Source organism: Fulmarus glacialis, unplaced genomic scaffold, assembly GCF_000690835.1.
Source record: "Fulmarus glacialis isolate BGI_N327 unplaced genomic scaffold, ASM69083v1 scaffold15106, whole genome shotgun sequence".
NCBI lineage: Eukaryota > Metazoa > Chordata > Aves > Procellariiformes > Procellariidae > Fulmarus > Fulmarus glacialis.
Window position 1 is genome coordinate 135,176 of NW_009216359.1, and position 24,744 is coordinate 159,919.

Consider the following 24,744-nt stretch of genomic DNA (forward strand, 5'->3'; position numbering starts at 1 on the left):
CTGGTATAGTGCTTGCTAGCAGTGCAAAACAACAAGCATTTCATCATTCAGTACAGATTTCAAATCAGGATCCTAAGGAAAAAAAGAACTATTGCTTTCTCAAAGGGAAAGAAGGTTTTGCAAATGAAACACTTAAGCAATAAATAAAATGTAATCATTTCCAGTGGGAAAAAAAAAATCTACAGCCTTAGAAAAAACATTAAAAGCTAATTTTAAATGTTCATAATATTGTTTATACCTAATTATTTACAATACCATATAAGTAGTAGTGCAATTATTTTTCATTAAATGGCTAAGACCTACCAATGTATTTCACGTGGACTGTTACAGAGAGAACAATTTCTTTGATGTTTAAGACTTTGAACACATGAACAAACCAAGAAAATTTCTGTATATCACTGACCTTTTGGGTTATTTTAAAGAAATTTAGATTTTATATTAGTGGAATAATACTTTTTTCATTTAATGGGGAACAGTTAATCTCTTCCTGCAATAGTCTGTACTATTCTTCCTTTTTGTTCCAAAAATAGAATCCTGTATGCCCTTAATCTAATATACCTTCCCCCTACTATTTAATGGAATTACCTAGGTCTGAATCAATATTCCATTAGCTGGATTCAGTCAATGAACTGTCTTTCACTGCCTGCATATTCTAGTTCTAAGGTTTGCAGTGCTGGCACACCACAAGCATAAGTTACTGCAATACTGACAAACCAGTTGTCATGCACAGATATTTATACATGCTGCTTTAAAAATCACAGTGTAAGGAATAACAAATTGTTCGGTGAGCAGTGGTACTGAAGAGGCCTGATTTTCAATGGTCCAGTTCATTCCCAAATCCCCTTCTTCACATGACTCCCATGCAATCTGCATAGAAATAGAGGCTGACGGCAGAAGCTCTGGCAGTCAGGGAGAGCCACACCTGAGCTGGCTGCAGAGGCCACAGGCACAGACCTGTCATTGGCCATATGGCTGATGCCTTTCCCCAAGGACCAAGCACATTTTCTCCCAAAAAGTCACTGGTTTAGGATACACCCCTCCAGCGACCTACTGCCTACCACAGCACTTGCAGGAACCCTTGTGGATTCACTGTTCTGTTGAGTTTGGTTGAGAATGGCTAAAACTTTAAAAACTTGTTAAGGTCGGTAGAGGGATGAACTGGTGCAGACACAGGCAGTGCGATCACAAAAAAACCCTCATCTGCTTTGAGAATTATTCACATTTGGATGTTTCTCAGACCCAAATATGTATGGGAATTCAAACAGCTTTGGTAAAGACTTTTAATAAAGCTTGCTAAGTCCAAGTTATCAATTTCAGCTGGCTAATGGATTTAAATTATATATTAAAATGTTTAATGTAACAGTATACAATTAAGTGGTGTTATGTAGCAATACACCAAAAACATATGCTAGTTTCTGATGGAAAGCATAAATGCCCTCTGTGCTGCAAGTCATGATTTTAGAAAAAAATTACGTTTTCCTTCAATATACCCTGCTTGAAGTATTATTTCTGTGTTTGCAATAAAAGATCAGAATGGAAGAGATACCACTAAGCACTCCAGAATTTAGAACTTAAAATTACTGAGTTTAAATCTTGTACAAAAAGATGGTGTTTTAGTGGCATTTTTGTGAAATCACAGCATGCTTTGCAAGATCTGTATTTTTATGCTTTACTGAACAGAACACTAACTTTCCAAAATCTCATGATGAGAACAGGCCAACAATTTCCAGACATGTTTATTATAACAATGATTTGAAGTCAGTAGTAATAATTATTTAATATGAAGCATATATCTGTAATGGTCTAATAAGTATGTATAACATACGAGACAGCAGAACATAGAACTGAAAAGTTACCAGTATTGAAACAGCACTTTTTTTTGACACTGCTAGTTTTCCCCCTCTTGTGCATGAAGAATTCAAACAAGAAGGATAAAGGTTATCTAAGCCACTGACATGAGTCTTGTTTTTACAAGTCAGTGCACACATGGACATCTGAGCACAGTAAATTAATGTGGATTTGCATCAACAAACAGTAATTATGTTTTACATCATCCAATAAAGAGCAGAGGAATGATGAATTCCCACTGTCAGAGCTGCACTAAATTCCACCACAGAAAAGTTTTTATCAGTTCCAAAATTGAATGCATCTACCAAATATTAACAAAATCTTAAATGTAGTCCACAGACAAATCTCAAAGCAAGATGTCTGACTAGACTTATATATTTGGCCAGAGTTTCTGCACTGTCCAGAATCAGCGACATTTCTGTAGCTCTTGAAAGCTAGGGTACTCACCCAAACTCTCTTGTCAAGATTCAGTTATCTAAGCAACTTTTATGAAAAGTTTCACTGTACTTAATTTTGATGTATATGTTTACATGAATCCAGTCATTTTGGCTATAAAGCTCTAAAAATGCCAAATCAATGCCCCCTTTTACACAAATGAAAGACACAGTTGCTTAGTATTAAGCACCACATAACATAATACTGTTACGTGAAAAGCACATTTACTAAAGACATTATATTCTGTAGCCTATGGCATTCTATATAAAAGCTAGGACTCTTAAAAATAAGAGGTTATGACAGCTGACCAGTTTTGTATGACAGCATTGCTACTAGTACTATAACATAATAAATGTCATTACAAAGCCAGAGCGATCTAAAAAGTTCAACCTGACTCGCACCAATTCCCACACTACAACTTAGAGTTTCATCCCTTCAACGTGGTCAACACTTGGCTCTTATTCCTGTACTTGCAGTCTTGCAAAAAATTAAATGCCCACTTTCCTTGGGGCCCTGTGAAAATATAAATGCATTCTCAGCTCAAAGTCCCCCACAAATATCATGCAGAAATGGAAAAAGAAAGGTGTAAAGCACTATTTTATCTCAGAGATTATCAATGATAAGAATCTCTCACAATTTCTTTTTGTGGCAAGCTTTAATCAAATACACTCTAATGTTATCAAAAGCAATGTAGACATCTAGCAATACATTTTATCACGAGGTAAGAAATGACGCAGGACAAATATTACAAGCATCTTTCTTTTCAATTCCTTTAGTGTAGAAAGAAAAAGATAGAAAAGAAACTGTGAGTCCTCTGCTGCACAATTTGTACATGTGTCACTAGCAGGCTATTCCATACACTTCACATTGAAATTCTAGGGAAAGCAATAATTCATATAAATCAATTGGATATGTCAATTCTAATTAGTCCACAAAGGCTAGGTAAGTATCCTTAGGAGACCACACGGTATCTCCACATCGCTGCAGACAAATCAAGTACCCAAATCTTGGCTAGTCTGTGGCTTGGGACACAAGGGAGCCTACACAGAGCAATTCAGAATATTGGAGCACGGCAGCAGAGGAATGAGGTTAAAAAACAAAAGCTGGCTTTCCTGCTTTTTGCTGTCCACTGGTTTTGGCAAACTAGACTACTATGCGATAAAGGATGCCTTCTGAAACACAAAGAAATCAAAGCAAAAGAAGCAATAAACATTCACTTCACACTGTAACGTGGAACCAGTTGGGGCAGCTGGTTTCAAGAGAAACAACCATGAAGTGAAACAGAGTGTTACTATATAGGTTTTTCTTTTATCACTGTGCAGGGAAAATATCCATTCCTTTATCCCTAGTAGTAATTGTGATCACTATCATCAGTCCTTGAAGAAACCGAACATCCAGAACGGCTGAAATTACAAACAAAAACATCTTCCAGATCTAAACCTCAAAAGAAATCTAAATGATGTCAGAAATGAATGTACCATTAACATCCCCTGAACCAGGGGTAGAAGAATATACACAAATTATAATGTATACCAACACTACTTGGATTGAATTTCAGCCAGTATTTTCCCTCCTGCCCTGGCCTACAGCATTGGACACGTGTGGTTTTTCAGCACCATATCATTAGCCTACCTATTCATTTGCATAAATTTCTGCTACAGCATTGGCATAATAAGTAGCAATACAATTTAATTGTACATGTTATGGTGTGCTGTTCTCTACCAGTGAGTGACAGTAACTCATAATATGAAAATGAATAAAACATTCATTGACAGAATACCACTGAGTTTACCCAGACATATAACCAGACATAAAATACAGTAATGGATTATTACAAATGGATTATTTTATAAATTTGTAAATGCAAATAAGTACATTTATTTTTCAGAAGCATGCACTAGTTCCTCTAGTAGCCTATTCACCAGCCTAGCCTGCAATGGATTAGGATCCTCATTCTCACTGGTACTTAAACAGATGCATTTTCAGAAGAAAATTACAAGCTTTGGAACAGATTTAACACTTTGAATAGAACACGTTTCTCCCTGTTTTGTGAAAAAGGATTACTGTGTGACAAGAGGAAATCTTTCAACCATGTCAAAAGACAGGAAAACCAAAAGTCTATTTCCTCTCATTATTCTGTTAACATTGTCTTGCTCTACAGGCAACTGATGTACCTAAATTCAAGGAATTATAATAGCAGTTGCTACAGCAAATTTGTATTTTTCCTGAATTTTTTTTTAAACATAAACCCAGCCTTAAGTAGGAAGAATACAGAAATACTTATAGCCTGAAATAATTTATCTGAAGTTTGATAGCCTAATACCACAAAGATTGGATGCATTACTTGTGGAAAATAATTAGATGTGGTCTGTTGGAATTCACCTGACCTGCAGTCCACTCGCTGCTCTCTCTTCCCCTTTTGGACTGTATGCAGGTAGCTGAAATTTGAGTAAAATGCAGCCAACCTCCATTCTTTTGTTTCTACTATATACACATCATCTTATGACAACAGACCACATACATATTGGAATACCTGAATAGGATCATTTCCAATCTGAGTTTGGCTACGTGATGTGCAGACATCATATAACCAGAAGGTTCTGTGCCTTCATCAGAGGTTTTGTGGCCTTGACTGCTAAGACACAGTTGCTGTACAAGAATGATAAATTCATATAGGATAAAGTTTTCAAAAGAGCAAGCGTAAGTTTCTAGTGCAGCTTAACACACAGAACACAAATCCATAGTCACTTTGGTTCTAAATTCCCTTTAAAACAATCCTATGCTTGGGTACCTCTGAAAATTTTACATACTAAGCTTTTATACTACCATTGGTGGTGCTGCTATAGTATTCCAAAATATTCTTACTGTGCAAACAATAGTCTTAAAGACCATGTCCTACTATGGAATAATTGGCGTAGAGGTAGTGGTCCTTGAAGAGAAAACTGAGAAGACATTGAAAAAAATTATCCTCTACCTTGTAGCTATTTATATCAACTCACATAGCTGCCTTTATGTCTGGCAAGGGAACACTGGGTGATTTCACAATTAAAGAATTTCGTTTGTGCTAGGTAATCAACACAAATAATATGTAATTACATTCAGGGATCTCCTTTTTCAGCATACCGGGTTAGCAAGACCTTGAATTCCTTACTTCTTACCAGAAAGACAAAACCATTATGCATGCACATGTGTAAAATACCTGTGAACAAAAATACTTTTAGACTACTGTGAACTGTTTGTACAAACTTAATTATCTTTTTTCAGTGTCCTGATCCTAAAGGATTTTTAAAAATGCAAAAATTGGCAACAGACTTTAAAATGAGAAAAAACAACAGACAGTACTTAAAATAGTTTATTTTTCTAAATTGCATGATTTGAAAGGCTAAAAAAGAATGAAAGAGCTAATTAGGCTAAGCAAAAGATGATATATCCTTTCTAATATGTGGAATAATTAGCTACTAACCCATCCAATAGTATTAATTCAATGGTTTGGCACAGCATAATAAATAGCACTGCACTGCCAAAAGTTGAACTTCTTTTCCAATTGAGATTAATAAAGCTCTCTGGATGCATATATGTTTGTATAGACGAAAATAATGTATGTGCCAGGTTCCTCATTATACTGAGGAGATGGAATATCTCCTCATCTCTCACTAAGAGAGATGGCATTCCATTGCAAAGAAAGAAGATTTATTTCCACCTATTTAAGCATCAATATCTAAATAAAACGAAGATTTCAGTCTAGAATAATTACCTTTGAATAGCTTTTGAAATATGAGGGGAAAATAAGTATCTGACATATCAAATGACTTGTTAAAAATGAAACTTGATTACATATCAGGTAAAGTAAGAAAAAATACTTCCCAAGATACTCACAGTATTGACAAATCAGAAAGTGTATCAGCAGAATGAAAAATTAAAAGAATTTCAGGAGAGATCATTGTAGGTATGGCCATTAAAAAGTAGTATTAATTTAAGCAAAACTTGAATAATTTTAATTCAGAAGAAGCGACCTTATCAATAGATACAGAGACAGCCATGAAAGACCGGCTGCTTCATCTTCAGCATGGCATACTTCAAAATAAATTCTTGCAAACTGCTTTCCAACTGACCAACAGAATACTATTACTGTTGAAATTTTGTTAAAGACATGCCTAATAAAGAAATATGTTAGAAAAATGTTAGCAAAAAACAAAGCATATGTGTTTGGTAGCTATGTCCCATACATTGTTTAAAAAAAGTACTAAATGTGCAAGCAAATTAAACTCATGCCAGTTGTTATAAACATGTTGACCCACAGGTGACTTTATTTTGCCTTCTAGCAGAAAAACTATCATGCTTGGGTTGCTAGCTTTTTCAGTAACTGCAGAGAGAGAAATTTTCTGATCTTTATTTCTCCTTGAATGCTATCACAGCACAGTGCCTAATTTCACTAGCTGAATGCCTATGAATTAACAGTACTTTTAATTACTTTAGATACAATCTGTATTTGAGCATACTTTTCATTTTACATTCCTTTTTCTTCCATTCATTATCAAAGTCTTTCTTCCCACTAGACTGTTTATATTTTAATTTATGTGGGCTTTAACAATATACTGACTCCAATACCGTCCTAATTAAATTAAATTTACTCGCACAGATTTGAACAGCAACCCATGTTGACCTCAAAAGTACTCCTTTTTCTTCTTTCCAATGTATTTTACTGTCTATCAAAGAATTATTTTCCCCAGGCCCTACTACTTCTTCAGAGTCAGCCAATGCCTTTGTGCAACTAGTCGTCCAATACATATCCAGATTAGTATTACAGCTTTAATAAAATTACAGTCCAAATGCTAAATGGCCTGCACTTTTTAGTCCATAGATGTTATTCAGGTCACTTCAAATAAATAATTGCAGAGCAGCTTCTGACCGCACTAGTAAGAAAGGACTTTGATGTTTAAGATAGGATTTTTCCTGCTACAGCCATCATTCCCAATTTTCTTCTTAATTAAAACACCACTCAAAAATGTCTTTCTAGAATAGTGAAAGAATTGAAGCTGAAAGTATGGCTCACCTATGACTTTTCCTTTTATAGCACATAAATTCAACCCCGAGCAATCCCAAGAAAGTACTAGTACTATCCTTCCTTCAGTGAAAGATACTCCCACTTTTTGCACTTCAATTTTACCCTTTCAAAATCAGATTATTCTAACATTTAAAATTATTAAATTTTTAAGGTAAAACATATATTTCTGTATCACCACATTGCCACTTCTGTTATGCACGGGCTTATCAAATACTTTTATTTTTCCCTGTTTACATTTCTTACATCTCCTTCTTTCCTATTGCGGTGGTTCTTCCAGTGTAGAATCTTTTCTAGACAGGATTCTAGATAGTTAAAGAAAGCTCTGAATTCAGCTTTCTTTCAAAAGAAAAATCATGATCTGTGATTGTATATATTAGTAACATCTCTTCTGATTTTATTCAGAAATAATATGATGGTTTGAATCAATTAACCAAGACATAATATTAGTTGTTCTTTTTTTTTTCCAAGTTTATTTGTGAAAAGTGGATATAAAACCATACTGAGGGCAAATGTGTAATAGACTCCTCAATTAAACCTTCCCTGCCTTTAATAATTTGCATTTGAGAGTCTAGTTAATAGGTGGTTTAGGACAGGGAAGAAAAAACACGGGAGGTGCCTCCTTTATTTTTTGTTTCTCTTGCACTTAGAACCCTAATTATGGATAGCATGTAGTTATGTATACACTGTGTAATGGTTTGCATCACTATGGTAGAAGCAGAGACATTTCTTTTTGATGTGTAACCCCAAACAACTACTCCCCACCCTCCAAAAGCCAGTGGGCTGATGGCCAGGCCCTTAGGGAGCGCATATGGAAAATACAGCATCGCAACATGCACAGTGTGTTCCAAGAGCTTGAGCTAAGACAGTCAAATTTCTCTTGCTTTCCTGAAGCAACATAGCTGTTCTGCAGCTAAACTCATGACCGATGTGCAGCTGAATTCCCGATGGACCACTGAGTCTAAGCTTACCTGAGAGATTTCTACAGTACATTGGAGATGCTTCTGTTTAAAGCGTTATATAACCCATCTAGATAAGATGGAGTGGGACATCCTGCTAATGCTGCCTGGAATAAATAGGTCATGTAACTTGGACACTGCCAATTGCCAAACAGAAATCAATTAAGAAATCCATGTACAGAAAAGAAAAAGAAAAAGAAAAAAAAAAAAAAAAAATCAATGCTCATTGACCTGGCCCAGTGAGTGGATGATATGCAGAGTACAAAGTAGTACTGACATATATTGATATAAACAGGAATGCAGCTATCTGTGATCCAGACAGGAAGAAAACACAGTGTGCATAGCATTGTGGATGCTCTGCCAGCATGGGACTGGGAACACATGCCATGCTGAAAGGGGCAAATGGAGGGACAGAGGGAGAGAAGAAACTCTTGCTCCTGCTGTTACCACCCCTCCACATGTGGAATTTTAGACCAAACAATTATCTTTCCCCTCCATTTTTTTTCACTTTGAAAAAATTTTATTAAAGTATACATATATATGAATCTACAAATACTTTGTACTCTATGCACGCTGTCATATACACACACACACAATGCATTAATGTATTGACATCTTACTGACCGGGGCTGTATTCTAGCTGCTCATAAATTGTATTAAGTTTGCTTATAATTTAACTCAGGAAATCAGATGTGCTCCTTTAAGACATTCTGATTCAAATAATTTCTTATATGTTAGCTTCTGTTTAGTAGCATAAGCAAAACAGAGATACCTCTATACCCCCTTCCTTTTAAAATTACTTTTAAAATAAGGTCTTTCCTCTGTTTTTCAGACTACCTAGTCTAAAAATCCATTACAGTGATGAACTCCAATTCACAATTTTCACTGATCACTTAATCAGCAATCAAATTTTAGTGCAATAATCTATTAATGTTTCAAGATTTAGCACAGAATAAGAATACAATCGTAATATTTTAGGAGTGTATTTCAGTTGTTAATAAAGGCAGCATTAGATCGCCTACCATTCAATTATTGTCATTATTTAACAGAATTAAGAGAAATTCTTAATGATGCTTTTTGGTTACATAGATTAAAATTCTTATAAATTATTACAGATTAAAAAGAGATCTTATACTTAGTCTTGTAAAATTTTTACTTTTGATCCTGGCTCAGTAAGAAGCTGCAAGAATTGAAGAAAGTGGTGTGCATAGCAGGAAGGCAGAAATGTCAGAAGCAAGAGAATACCCCCAAGAGCAGAGCCGCAGGCAGATTCACTCAGCAGAAAGCACACGGAATGGGCAGGAAGATAAAAATGTAGAAGCAGGGGGAAAAAAACCCAGGCATTTTAGAGACAGAGTGAAAAAGGAAAGGTAAGGGCTTAAAGGCAGGAGGCTAAATAAATCATAACAGGAGCTGGAAAATCCCCATCCTGCTTTAAAAGAAAAAATAAAGTCATGAGACAGCACAGTAAGAGAAGAGCAACACTATTGACCAGCAGCAGGGCAGCAGCATTTAAGAGGTACAGGTTCTTTGTTTAAAAAAGGGGGGAAGAAGAAAAAAAAAAAAAAAAATCAGCAAGGGATCTCCTAATGGGCATCCTTGACTGAAGCACGTTCTTTTTCCAGAGGAAACTTCTTGGGTCTGCTATTTCTGACTAGTGTCAGGGCATAGCACTGCATTGTTCTTTAGATAACACAATGTAACATGGTGGGGTATTTAGATTCCTTTTATGTGGAAAACAATGTTTCAGAGGAAAAACTCTTGAGTTCGATTTTAAATGTTTCCAACACACAAAAGTTTGTTGGGTTATGCAGTATGCACCAATTTACAGGTATGGCTGCATCAAGGCCAAAAGCATTTCTCTAATATGACATATATGTTATTTAGTTTGTACGAGCAGATCTAAAGATACATTAAGTCTATTTTGCAATTAGAGGTACTTGCAAGAAGCATATGCATAATAAAAGGTCCTTCATCCTGCTTTTTTCTTAGATCAAATGCATTTCCCCCCCCTTGCTTTCTATTTTACTATTAAGTGCCAGTTTCCCCGTTGGAGACATCTTATCAAAGTTCCACAGGATAGCCTAGTTTGTGCAAAAGCGGAACTCCTGATAAAGAATTAAAATACTGGGACTGTCACATGCAATTTACCTATGTAATTTTACTATTTTACTTTTTTCAATATCCTTTCACCTGTTCACCTACACAAAGTTATTTTTTCTTTAGAATTAAGTTAATACATTGCATTTTATTAGCTAGTAGGAATTAAATAACAGAGGGAAAAAAGAATTTTTTTATATCAAATACTTTGTTAAGAGGCTAACTGGATTAATAACTTGTTATATGAAAAAACAGTGTTCTTCCAAATTTGGATGTTTGCAGGTTGCTAAAAAACCCCCAAACTTTAAATTGACACGTGTCTATACTTTAGATAAAACTCATTTTAAACAATCTTCCAGTCTGATTAGCATTACCTTCTGGTTCCTTAGTACCATCCTTTTAGATGCTGGCATGGTTAAAACACCCAAGGTCTACTTGGTTTAGTATAGTGTGGCAAATGTCAGTGAAATATGAGAGCATATGGCATATAATTACAGAACCATATGGATGCCAGTAGTGATAGTCAACAGTATTTAAATGGAAGACCAAGAAAGTTAAAGGACGAGCAATAAAAGACCATCATACATAACCATAAAATATGTGTGTGTGTGTGTGTATATATATATATATATATAGTTTCTTTACAGCTGAAAGAAGCCTGTACATATCTGTCCTTTAATGAAGGAAAGCCACTGTGTCTGTACAAGCATATAGCTGTAGAGTGTAGTCTACATTATTTTAGTTTTGGTTTGGAAATTTATAAACCCAGATTATTAAGATGAGTGATGCAAGAAATCACTTACCAATGCACATAGCAGATCAACTGCTTCCAGTATCAGTTCTTGGTGGCCAATGCGAGTGACTCCCAGTTCCTCAAGCTCTTGATGAGTGATGTGTAGCAGCTGTTCGCCATTGATCTTTTCTCTTTCAAAATTTTTTATGTATTGTTGGAGGCAATCATCAAGGCCTATTTAAAAAAAGCAAACAACGCATATTCAGAGAACAAACAATCATAATTCTGTAATTCACAAATATAGAAATTTCTTGGGAATACAAGTATAATTCCTTGTTTGGATCTATTATGGAAAATGTGCAAAAAAATTATAATTTAACTTACATGGTATAGCGCATACTACTAAAGAGAAAAGTTTATATTACTGACATTATTTTCAACATTCTTAAACATTTTAATACTAATTTTAAACCTTCACGGTACTTATTAGGGAGATGGGGAAAGGACAAAGAAGCACAGAGAGTGACATTACAGAAAACCTTTTTCTTATGATGTCATGAAGACCTAAATATAAGTTTAGCTTATGATTAGGAGCACATTCTTTCTGGTATTCCTCTTGTAGGACTCTTCAAAGTCATATGGTGTGGCTATTACTGATTAGGAAGAGTGTTTTTCAGGCTCAGTAATGACCTACACCAACTCTGCTACACCCAGTGCCATTTTTTTTTTTTCAAGTCAAACTATCCAACTTTCTGAAACTCAATAACATACAAATGGTTTTGTTACAAAAGCTTGGATTATACACAATTTTGCCCATGCACAAAGAATTATTCCATTTTACCCTGAAACTTGATATGGTAAGAATAACATAACATGCAGTAGCTGCCACATTATTCTATTTCTCAGACCAGAGAAGGGATTATTAACAACATAAATTGAAATATTTTTCATTCCTCCAAATTTGTTTCAGAACCACACATGCTCTAAGTTTCCAGCTTGAACAATTAGTTGAACACAAGACTCTTGACTATTGAAAGCTACGTGAGGTTATGCAGAGTTCCCTCAGGGACTCTGTCTAGAATTGTACTAGATTCAATGAAAACCTGATATGCATATGATTTTCTGGAGACCTACAAAAATTCAGCTTCAATAATTTCATCTACTAAGTAGACCAAGTAGAACGCTTTGATTCTCAATTATTTGTCCTACAGTGAAGGAAGTAAACCCAAGATCCATAAAAAGTACAGATATCCAGAAACCACAGAAATAACCAACTTGGGCATTTAAGGAAGGTAGAGCTTTGAAATATCATAATTTCTGCATGCAGTCTTCTATTAAATACACATGAAGTTACCAGTATGGTTAAATTAAGGAGAAAATGTGTATGTAAGCACTAAGAAAACACAATGTATATAAAGGAAAGCAATAGGCATATGAACAATATCATTCTCGTTTGTCTGTTTAAAAGTTCTCACATATGCAATATAAACAGAAATAAAGCAGAGTTAATGTTGTCTTCTTTTCCTGGATTATTAATGTAAGGAAACAGATAATTCTATCATGTACCTTAATATCTTTTTAAAGAGAAATTGGTAGTTATTTTAACATTTTTTGAACCACAAAGGTCCTTTTAAGTAACCAGATGATATAGTTTGGCAATGATGAACAGAAACATATTCCTCTAAATTAGTACAGGAACGCTAAATGAGTTAAACAAGAGGATGAAGGAAGTTCACCAAAAACATATTAGAAAACTACATTACTATCTGTTACTCCATTTATAAGCATACCTTCCTAGATAATATTAAGTGATTTAATTCGATCTAATACAATTGGTCTATTTCATTGTAATTGAAAATATTAGCTAAACACATAACAAACATGCAATACCCCAGCCTGACTGAATGCTGGGATTAGTTAGCATCCAGAGATGAATTTCTAAAAGTTATAGGAGGACTTGGTCAGAATAACCAAACCACCCGGTGGGGAAGTAAAAGCTTGTGGAAACTGAAGTCAGAAAATGCGAAATTTAAAACTATCCTGTAGACAAAAGTAGTTGATACTGTCCATCTTTTTTTAGTCTCAGGTTTTTAAACAGGGTATCTGAGAAAGAGAGATCTGACACCTTATATATGGCATGCTGAATATTACCACATTGAGTCTCAACTAAGTCAACATAATTCAGTCGAGACACAAGGACTGTGACGACACAAGAATTGAATAAACCAAAACAATATATTTGTCTTCTGTTCCCTAAATACAAGGGGATATATTGCAGTTTCCTTCAATTAACTTATCTTTCAAAATTATTCAATTCTTTACTGTGTAAACGCATAGCCCTAAGTTATGTTATAGTGCTTATTTATAACTTACCAAGTATCATGCACAGCTTTATAGTCACTTATACGTATATCCCATACAAAACTAGATCAGTGATATAAAATGCCATATATTATGTTGTTATTCATAAGTATGAGGTAGGTTGCAGTTTGGTTTTTTTGGTTTTGGTTTTTTTTTTTTTTTTAACTCAAATCAGCAGTCTGTAACTAATACCCAGGCCTTTTCTCTGTTCTGGAATGGTCTGCAAACAGGAGACTATTTCTCTGCATCTGTTCATGGCTTTAAATGATTTAATGAATGATTTTATGTAAGTACATTTCAGTTTGGATTGCTTGAAAACTGGTCCTTGCAAGTTCTGCATTTATTATTTAACATTTGGAATTCAGAGGCGTTACACATTTCAGTTCCCTGCTTGCTCAAGAACAATTCTTAGAAACAATTTCAGAGCAAATTCCAAAACCCATGCATTCCAGATTTGCTTTCAGTGAATATTTTCCTAAAGCTCATCAGAAAAAGTCACTGAAACTGATACCAGAAATTAAACTATTTTGAACAAAAATGAAGCAAATTAATTTAAAAATTTATTATCAGTGGCCACAAATAAGCATTTGTAGTACTCAAAAAGATTTAGAAAATACCAAATGAACATGACATCCTGTGAAAACTGTGTTGCCAGATGTATTAAATGTGCCTTTGTGCCAGAGAAAATGTATGACACAAGAGCAAAATATGAAATTTGTATTATTCATACTGCTCTGTAATAGCTCCCCAGGGCATCTTTAGAAGGCGTTTACTTAATGGTGCAAACAGTATGGCAGTTGACAACAGAATACAGAAATATATCATTAAAGGGCCAGGCTGTCTCATAGCATGACAGCATCTAAAATACACACACAAAAAGAAATATTTGTCCATTTCTCTCTGCTTTTCTGTCTTTCTAGGAGCTAGGTGTTGCATTCCATTGTTCCTTTTCTTGCAATGTAAAATCTTCTGTTTGATAAGTGTGAGGTGTTACAAAGCAAGAATTTAGGTATCAGTAGTTTCATTCTTTATTATCATGGCTATAATTGTTTTTAGCGTGAAAATATCAAAGATGAAATTAGAAAGAGTACAGAATGAGATCATTTTGACTCACCAAAGCCAAATGGAATGTTTATTTCCTCAAGCCACTTAGGCCTCATTAGTGTTCTTTATGCAATTTTCTTGATATAATTTCTGTTTACAGATAAGACTTAGTTACGATTCATAATTACAAAGAAGTAAGGGACATTAACTCTGTTTTATACGTAAGTAAATAAAATTAAACCACTATTCCCAAGTTACACAGTGTCAGAATTAGGCAAGAAACAGAGGCTTGCAGTTCTGTTCCTGCACATTCTTACTTTTTTTGCGTAGAGTTTGTAACTAACTGATATATTCTTCATAGTGCAATAAATTAATTCAAGGAAAAGGGTTTAAACATGTATGCTTTATTTTAAAGCTGAGACTTAATATCTATGATAAGAAATCTGATATATTGTCTCTTTCCATTTTTAAGTAAAAACCTTATTCCATCCACATCGTCTAGAAAACTTTATCTCTGTATTCAAAGAGTAAAGGAAAACAAGCATCTCTGATGTTTACTGCAAACTATGATTTTGCAAATAAGGCATGTAGTAGATTGCTTAAATCAAGGAAACATGAAAAAGAAAGGAGGCAGAAAAAAGGTAGGGAGAAAGGGCAGGAAAAGAAAAGCAAGTTAGCTTTAAAAATTTTTGTTTTCTGAACTGTGTAATTAAGAAAAAAGGAATCATTAAAACAACAAAGCAACATGTTATAAAAAAATTCTCTGTAGAGCTAGCTAAAATCAGATTTAAGTATTAACTCAGAGCCAACATTACAAGAGAGTTGCTAGATATTGTGGGCAATAAGACCCACTGAGATTAAAATGAATCTTTCCATTGATGTCAAAAAACATCAGGTTTTTTTACATTAAAAGCACAAATAGAGTTGCCATGTTATAAAGATCTGTCCCTTTCTTTCTGGCATTAGACAAGGGATATTGAAAAAAATTACTATAAAAGTGCATGAAGGAAAAGCACAGGTTGTTGCCCTCTATGCAGGAAGTCAAATTATGCAGACAGGGCAGCTCTCACGGGGGAGAAATGTGGCGACGATAACTTCGTCAAGTGTGATCCATCACAAAAGAAAAGTAATTTCTAAGTTAAAATCTGTCATTTCCAGTTTTTCATAAATCTCTCCATAAATTACATTTATTCTCTTCTACTTTTTCATGTATTTTAGTGGATTTTTGTTACTTATTGTAAACTCTGCTGGTTTTGTAATCTATTCTAAAAATTCCTGACCGAATGATGGTTTTGTTCATACTACATCATTATTCCCAGAGGAAAATATATGGCAGCTGGCTAGAACAACAGAACACTGGCTGTGAAATGGAGGGGTTACAGGGAGGGCAGACAGGAAAGGTCCTTGCCAGTTTGGCTTGTCACAAACATGACTGCTCTCACAAAGTGATTCTTCTGACAGAAGAGGGTATACAAAATGATACGCTCTGTTATAAAAATGCAGCATTGCTCATTCTGCTTTTAGGGTCTAGGATGAAAAAGAAGGAAAACAGCTCAGTGGAAATGCATTTACCACTCCTGACTTCTGCAGTTTAGCACTGATGCAAGGAAGTGTCAGAGTCCACTTACGGCCAGTTTGGCAAAGAAGTCAAAACCACTTTGATTAAGGGTCTGAGAAAGTATTTAATATTTTTCCTAATTCAAATAATTTTAAAAATAAAAAGCACATAGCAGAAAACAAAAATCACAATTGCACAAAGGCTTATATGTAACAGCAAATTTGAGGTATAGATACAAGCGTCTGTGAAATCTGGGTCTAAAGGACAAAACCTGAAAGTCAATGGAATGATCTCAGTTTGTTCAGAAGGATTACACTTCGGTCTGCCAAGAGCAAATTAATATTCCTATTAATGTATCTCATTTGACTAATAAAAGCTATACAACAACCATATCTCTGTTGTTGCAGAATGGTGACTTGTGAAAAATCAATAAATCAAAGTGAAACGGGGACAAAATCAATTTTCAAATGTTGTTGTGCTAGATGTTGGAGGAAATCCACTAAAGCTCCTGTGTCCTTCAGCGAAGATAAATGCAAATGGTGACTGCGCTTGTTTGTGAAGGCAGATATCTCGTATAATATGACCACAATGCACAACAGGAACACGTCCGCACCAGCACATGCGTCTTAGGAGTGTGAGCCAAGTTGTGAGCCATAGGGTCATCAAATAATTCAAAAGAAAACTGAAACTACCTCTGGGTGACAAGCGTAAGAAAAAGGACAGAAACACTGTGAAGAACGGAACAGAAAAGGTAAAAGACAAACAGAAACTGTGTGCGCTTTGAGAAAAGGCATAGAGAGGAGGACTGCTGAAGTAGGTTTGGAACCATAAGAAAAGAAACATGTTGTTTGATTAAAAGCGACCTCGCACACGACCTTCCAGATAAACAGGACTGCACCTGAGACACCTCGCCTGATTCCACCAATGACTTCTCTTCCTAAGCAAAGCAACTTGCAAGTCCAGAAAATTAGCTATTCACTATTAAAAAAGGAAACTCCTTTCTGTGCTGGAAATTATCTAATTAATTGGGGAAGGCAGCACAAACTTCTGCTCCTGCCACAACCTTCAGTTTACATATGCAGATCTGCTTAAATATATCCAGTGTTTAACAGCATCTACAGTCTCAGTCCAACTAGTAGTTGTTACAGAAAGTGAAAAAGTTGTGGGTTTTGTTTTTGTTTTTTTTTTTTTAAAAAACCAAGCGGTATTTTGTATCCCTCACAATATTTAGCAGCTAGCTAGAAAGATCTAGAAGAAATTGACTGGTTGGCTGACAGAGAGAAGTAGGTGGAGAATGCATGCCTCTTCCTAATGTTATTTTATTGAATACACACATCAGTTCATGAGTGTTCTTGATCAAAAACCCCTTTGATTTACTACATTGGGCTTAGGCACAATGGATCTTTTCCAATTCTTATATAACTTGTAATGACGTTAAAAGCTTTTTTAAGAATTATTCAGTCCAAATAAAGAAAACGCATAATCCTCAGGACCATGTTCACGCTAAGCTGACTCTCAAATATCAGCTATTTGTTCTTAAGACCTTTCAGGAGGACAAAAACTGTTTAGAGTGCCTGGAGAAAAGGATCTTCATATGCCCACAATTCAGGAGACAATGTGTTTGAAAACACTCTAAAACACCAAGCTTAGAACGTTTTAGACCTAAACTTTTCTAAAGTTTAGAGTCTATCTAAAAACTAAAGATTATCATGCAGTATTTTGCATCTTTAAGCATACTTGCTACAAACCTGATCTATAGCAATATAGTAGCTAGATTACAAACTTTCATACAAAAAAACGTGAAAAATCACGAAAAATCGCAAGTCATAGCATGAATGCACAAACACACAAAAAGGAAAGAATTAAGATTGTTCTGGGAAAAAAAAAAAAAAATCCCTCAATTCTACCATTATCTGACCTTTAAATGCTTGACTGTGCAAGTATAATGTGTTTAAATTTTGCTTCCCGGATGAGTTTCTTCTGCGTCACTGTAATATTCACACAGATACAGATGGGTGTTTTAGATGCAAATACAGGCAGACTTCTGCTACTTGAGTTTGCAGATCCATCATCTGCATGAACAGGAACTAGAGCGGGATGAGCGCTTTGAATGAATGTTTCCCAGACACCGACTGACACCAAAAGTGTTGACTTCCACTTCCATTCTAAGCTTCAAAGTGGATTGAACTTCACCAGATGTAAATTCTTCCACTTGTCTCAGACCTCTGGCTAAGACTGTGCAGGTCCACAACTATTTCTCTTGCTCCTATTCCCCTCTCCTGATGGAACAAGGCCCCATGTCTGCCCCGTCAGAGCCCTCTGCAGACCTGCTCAAGCACCAGCATCCAGCCAGCACTGCTGGGCTCTTGTCCAGCCAGACCAGTTCTCCCACTCTTGGACTTTCATTCAGAGGGCTCCCTCTCCTCAGCCTCTCCCGTCCTCATCCTTCAGCTACATCCCACACGCCAGCCAATGTCACTGCCTCAATAGTCCAGTTACAAGTATCCTCTCACCCTCCTAATTCTTATCACAAAATTCTCAATTTTCTCCCCTAGCAAAATCCTGCATATCTTCAACTTCATTTACTGCCAGCTTCCATTTCCAGACGTCACATTTTTTTTCTCCTTCCACACTGTCCCTATTCTTGTATTTTTCTATGTGTGGATTAGGCAGCTTCCTCTCCCTGTACCAGCAGGGAAGCAGTGTTATGAGAACATAGGCCGGAGGGAGATGGAAGCTTCCCACCTCGGTTCCTTTTCCCTCCCCAGAATGGGTCAGAGCTTCACTTGCAATGACAGATCTCCTCAGCCACAAGAACCTTTTGTAAAAGGGACATAATCCTCAAGAAATGTAAAAATCCATAGCAAGTTCCTAAGCATACGAATACCCTTCCCCCCCGCCTCCAAAGTGTCCTCCTCTGTGAATAAGGGCAAACATCACAGCCACTTCACCTGAATGCATGTCTGAGACACAAACCATCCTCCCAAATTCTATCCCATATGCAAAACCAATGGGAATACTACAGCATCACTGTAACTTCATTTAATTTTTTTTTTTTTTAAGCATGGCCAAGGCAATGGACTTTCCCATAATCTCAGCGTCTATAACTACAAGCTCTTTTCGACAGCATTTTTCCAAGACAACTACATTATCAAGACAAAAGCTGTGCTGAAATTATTAATATTTTAAGAGTTCAGAGCATCTGAGAAGGTTTTGCAAGGGGATGTGTCAAGCAATATTAATAACAAATGAACAAACTGCTGCACTTATAAAATTTGATTTAATGATATGCTGTCACCCTTAAATTGACATTCATATCTATGAAGTAAATGACTTAATATAGTTCTGCCCTCATTACCTATGACTGAATAATAGGAAGTGAAGACTTTCTAACTTTTTCCTCACAAACTGACAGGTGTTGTTGAGCTGTGGTATTATCATGGAAGTAATAAACAGCACCTTCAAGAAGCTTGTTGGAACTACACCTGACCTTAAAGATGTTTCTGGACGATAAGTGTCATGCTCAGAGAATGTATCACATTTTCAGACACAAGAGCATGCTCCTTGCTGTCACATTTCACAACAATCTTAACCTTGAGATATGTCACTGATGCTGTTACTGATGAATTTCCCATAAAAGTGATAAAACACAGAAGTGTCTTTATTAGCCCTCTGTGCTAATAAAAACTTAAGTCTTTCCTTAACCTCATTAATTTTCTCCTTGATAAAGATATAACAACAGCCTCCAGTCATTTTTGAAGCAGCATGGCTGAAGAATGACCTGGAAGTGCTAGCAAGCCTCTAAAAGCCAGCACATTCATACCTCCCATTTATTTGATTATATGCTTCCACATGCCAGTGTGACTAAGCTGAGAATGCTTGGATGCTGAATCTGCCTCGTTACATTTATTTTAAAAGAGAAATGTATTTGGCCAAATACAAGACAAGTACTTCTACCTATTTCCTGCACTGGACTCCTGTAACACATTGCTTTACTTTTTTGAGACAGTTTGATGAGAATCTGTTCTGGCAGAAGCTCTGGTTCCAACTTAAGAGTGGAACCTTGCACATCCCGCTCCTCGTGCTTCGTACGACTCTGTGCGGCTATGTAGTGAATTGGGTCAGAAACTGCTCTACGGTAACTTCACTCCTTTTTGTTACCAGCTATTTTTAACTGGCACAAACAAGGCGGATGAAAGAGGAGATGCTTAAGTTGGCACCACTGCCAACATCATGCTTTTCAAGCTACACCATAAGAAAGCCACATTTGATAGTTCTTTATTTTGTTTTCTCTTTTATTTGCTGAGATGGCAAACTTGTGATCATCATCCCAGCCATTGTTCCAGATATTCTGAACTACATATCAACATTTAAAAAAACTTTTAGGATTAGCTAAAAAGACAATATAAAATAAATTGACAAGGCCAAAAATAGATTCATATTTAGAAGAGTCTTCTTTATTTATACTCAAACCAATATGCAGAACCAGCATAAGCAAATTTTCACATTTCTTTACCCAGTCATGAAAGAGCAAACACCTCTGTATCAGAACAATTCTGGTGATGACTGAACAGCTCTAGGATGAGTAATAACACTTAGAAGAAACAACATCCACCCTGCATGCATGAGGGGTAATGTTGCTTAGAACTGGATAATTGATGTGATCAGGTTTTGTTTTCCTCCTTTTTGCAATAAGTGCCAAAGGTTGTCTCCCCAGATTGGAGGGTAGTGGTGTAGTTGATTCAGAGCACCTGTTCCAGTTCTCCATTTCCAAGATGGTGTTTTTGCAGTAACCATCAACCTGCTGCCAAAGATGATGGGGGAAAAAAACCACAACATAAAAAAAAAAAGACAAACCAAACCAAAAACCACAAACAAAAAGCAACCATTCTTAGGTGTAAAGAAAAATATTAGGAAATCAAGTATCATTTCCTTCACTACAGCCTAAGCACACTGAGGTGAGTTTATTTCGGACCCCTGTTGTCTCCATTTTAGAAAGAGCAGAAATTCTAATAAGGAAGAAACAGCATTAAGCATGTTCTCATATACAAAGACTAATCTTAAAAGCAAAAGTACTAGAACAAATAAATATAACTGAAAGCTCCTTCCTCCAGCTTCCGAAGATTTATCCACCTTGCAGTCCCCACAGGAAAGTCTTAATCGCAGACTGACCTTCAAAAAACTACAGTTTGATATCATACAAAACCAAACAACACTATCACACCAAACAAGTTTTTGTACAAGCAATACAGAGATATGGCCCACTTGTCCCTGTCTTAAATGCGAAGAAAAAAAATACTGAAGAGAAAGATAACAAGTCTGTCTGAGCTAATCAATAGAGAGAAAAAGGAACTTGGACAAAATCAGTATAATCATTAAGGCAGACATTTAAAGTTGAAGGGAAATTTATCCTACCCTAAAAGTATCTCTGACGAGCTTGCAATAGGGCTCTACATTAAATTCAGTTCATAATCATATTCAAAACCATCCAGGCATAGTGTCACAGATGCTTCAGAACAGTGACTTCCTGTCCAAAACACATACAAAGAAACTGAAATTTTTCTGAGGTATATATATGGCTGCAAAATGTTATCAACAAAGTAAACTTGTAACAGGATAGCCAGAATCCCCAGATCATGTTCTCTGTCAGCAAGTGCTAACGCTTGCAAACTGAGTGGTGATAAGAGAGCTGACATAAAAGAATCAAACAAAAAGTGCTACAGATGTTTCAGTGCCAAAAATATATTAATTCTTGTTTTGACTTCACTGACATATTTTACTAAAATCCTACCTATCAAAAGAATAGCCAAATCCAGTGCAAACATTTATAGTGAAAAGCCCAAACAAGTAAGATTTCTGCTCAACACAATTTCTTCAGCAACTGTGAGTCTAGGACCTAATTCACAAGTAATAGTTTAAACACCTGCAAGATACAAATCCTAGAAGTAGGTTAGGCTTGACAATTCCTCCTGCAGTTGCCAAAAATCACTGGGAATCTGCTTTCAGATTGCTGCAAGAAGTAAAGAAAAGGCTAGGATTTGATTTTTTTTAGGGATATCCAGAAGTTTTGGTGATAGCATCTCTTGGTTGACGACTTGGAAAATCCTGTGGATCAGTTGATCTGGGGTTTCACATGCACCTCTCTTGTTCCTTTGATTGCACGACTGAGGACATCACGCACAGCACCACAGCTCTTGCTTATGTTGTCTTGTTGACTCTACAAATCTGGATGATCTTAAATTAGGTTCTTTACTTTAGTTGGAGGAATTAGGTCTAGCAATCTGTGATTAGCTCAGTTAAAAGTCAGGTAGTTGTCAGGAATTGTCAATTAATTGTCAGGAAATTCCCGTACTAGGAATTCTTACTTTTATCAACACAAACTGTGTGAAATGAGTAAAACTAGGCAAGTGGGAAAAAAAAAAAACACAAAAGAAAGAGAAATCAAACTGTAAATCCTACTGAAGAAAGAAACTTCTTTTTCCTTACGTTTACCCATTTTTATTCTACATATTTATGGAATGTGATGCCAGACAAATTTATTATAGTTGTTATTGAACAGAATGAGAGCTAGAAATTTTTATTCACTACCACTTTTCATGCAGTATCAGATTAAGATAGATTAAGCCTCTGGCTTCAACTACATGATGAAAAATATTACTACATCTTAAATCACTATTATTTTGTGTTTTAATTCTGAATTCTAAATGTTTTGCTATTTGATCTGGCCATAGCTTATCCAAGATTAAATACTCCTATGAAGTAACATGGAACTGGCAAGAATTTTATCATATCTAAAGAAATACATAGCCAAAAGTCCATGAATAAAATATGATTACAGCTCAAAGTATAAAAAAAAAATTAATCCGCCCAGCAAAACGATGAAATTATTGGTAATTCAGTACAAAAAAGTAAAATCAAGTAGTTACGAAACATTTCAAAAGCATAGGATATCACACACACTGATGTTTGAAATATTACTTTTTAATATGCTTAGGATGATTAAATCTTTCACATGGCAGCATGCAAAAAAGAGACATAGGTCAGGACTAGAGCCTGAAATTTAAATCTCTCTGACAAGGAAGGACCAAACTGAAAGCACTACACAGTTTCCATCTAGACCTAAACACTGTTAGCAGCTATAGAGCCCACTGCTGCCAAAGGATGACATGGTTCTCAGACCATTCCTAGTTATTTTCCTGTTCTTCATAAGTAAACAGTTGAAGCTTTTTTCTCAAGACATCAGACAAGGAGTAAGAGATAAGTGATAGTAATGTGCCAGTAATAAAAGCTGTCCATAAAACCTCTAAATAGAGCTGCTGGTGAAAAGGTAAATGTATTAACTCACTAACAATATAGACCCAACAACCCGGAGCAATGTACTGTATTAACTGAGCAGGATAAATTAATTCTATGTCAGCAAAAGTAGCACGATATGAAATGATGTTTCTGGGGACATTCCTCCTGGCTTCTCAGGGAGCAGGCTGCTGCACTACTCTAGCAGCCATTCCCAGTAAAGTCTCAAAAAAGAGAAGTCTCTTCTGGTTCACTTTGTTTTGTTTTACATATATGCCAGAGAACTAAACATGGAAAGACATTAGAGGTCACTCAGCTCCTTAAGTCACACTTTGGAAGTGGTTTGCTCCTGTCACCACACTTTCCTACTACACCTGATACCACAGTTACAGGCAGGAGGCTGCGACAGACAGACACGCTTTAGATGTCGTCTCCTGGTCTTTGAGCATAACCCTGAGATAACATGGCTGGGAACCTCAGGCAGGACCAAGTTATGCAAAGAGTAACACAGAAAAGTGGGAAAAGTGAGTACACAAATAAAGAACTACAGGTTTCTGTATAAAATAAAACAGTTGTGATAAGGAAAAATCACGGAAGAAAGACTGAGGTAATCCAAAAAGGTCAGAAGAGTGAACTAGGTGTGACTTTCATATTTATGAAACATTTTGTCTTCAAATCATTATGTGATTAGCTTTTTCTAAATTGCCATTTTTCTGAACTTCTAGAAATATAACATGAAACAAAGACAACTTCATTTCTTAGGATATTACTAATTCTCAGTGAAAATGCATTGTGTCACCTATCGCTGCAATGGTTTTTTCCTGTGATACCACTTGATCTCTCTCAGCAAATATGGAAAAAGCTCAGTGCATCCTGGATTCAAGAGATTTTTTCTTTCCAACTTTTATATATTAGTGAAAGCAAAAAGAAAACTTGAAAAGCTATTACGTGAGTGTTATAATACCTAATTTATAAAGGAAATGTTGCCATTGATAACAAAGAGTTTCAGCCCACAACTAATGATTAAGTGCTTACAAATAGATTATGGCAGAGGTGTTGCAGACTCAGAAAAGTGCTGGATGAGCAGAGCTACTTGGAGGAATTCGTTACACAACTGGCCCGTGGCATATTCCATCAGAAGAGCAGGCAAAGAGCAAATGTAACTTGGTTGCTAATTCTACAGACCACAGCAAAATTTCAGGCTGCTTCATCACTAAGAGGATTTAGCAAACAGTAAGTTACAATTTGCTTCTTAACTATCTGGAACTGGAAGCCCAGGACACCTGTGTTAAGAGGATTGTACAGGTAAGGGGTGGCAAGTTGCATCTTCAGTTTAGCGAGAAGCATAAAT

At 35.9% G+C, this 24,744-nt stretch overlaps 1 protein-coding gene across 1 annotated transcript in view; it reads right to left on the reverse strand.

Moving 5' to 3' along the window:
- Window positions 1–11,371, reverse strand: part of CNKSR2 (connector enhancer of kinase suppressor of Ras 2) — a gene marked incomplete at its 5' end in the record, with an annotated part of 137,356 nt that extends 125,985 nt beyond the window's left edge. Inside the window, one exon of the mRNA XM_009579277.1 lies at window positions 11,208–11,371. Coding sequence (XP_009577572.1) covers window positions 11,208–11,371 — 164 coding nt within the window. The remainder of the gene's footprint in view (window positions 1–11,207) is intronic.
- Window positions 11,372–24,744: the final 13,373 nt, after the last annotated feature.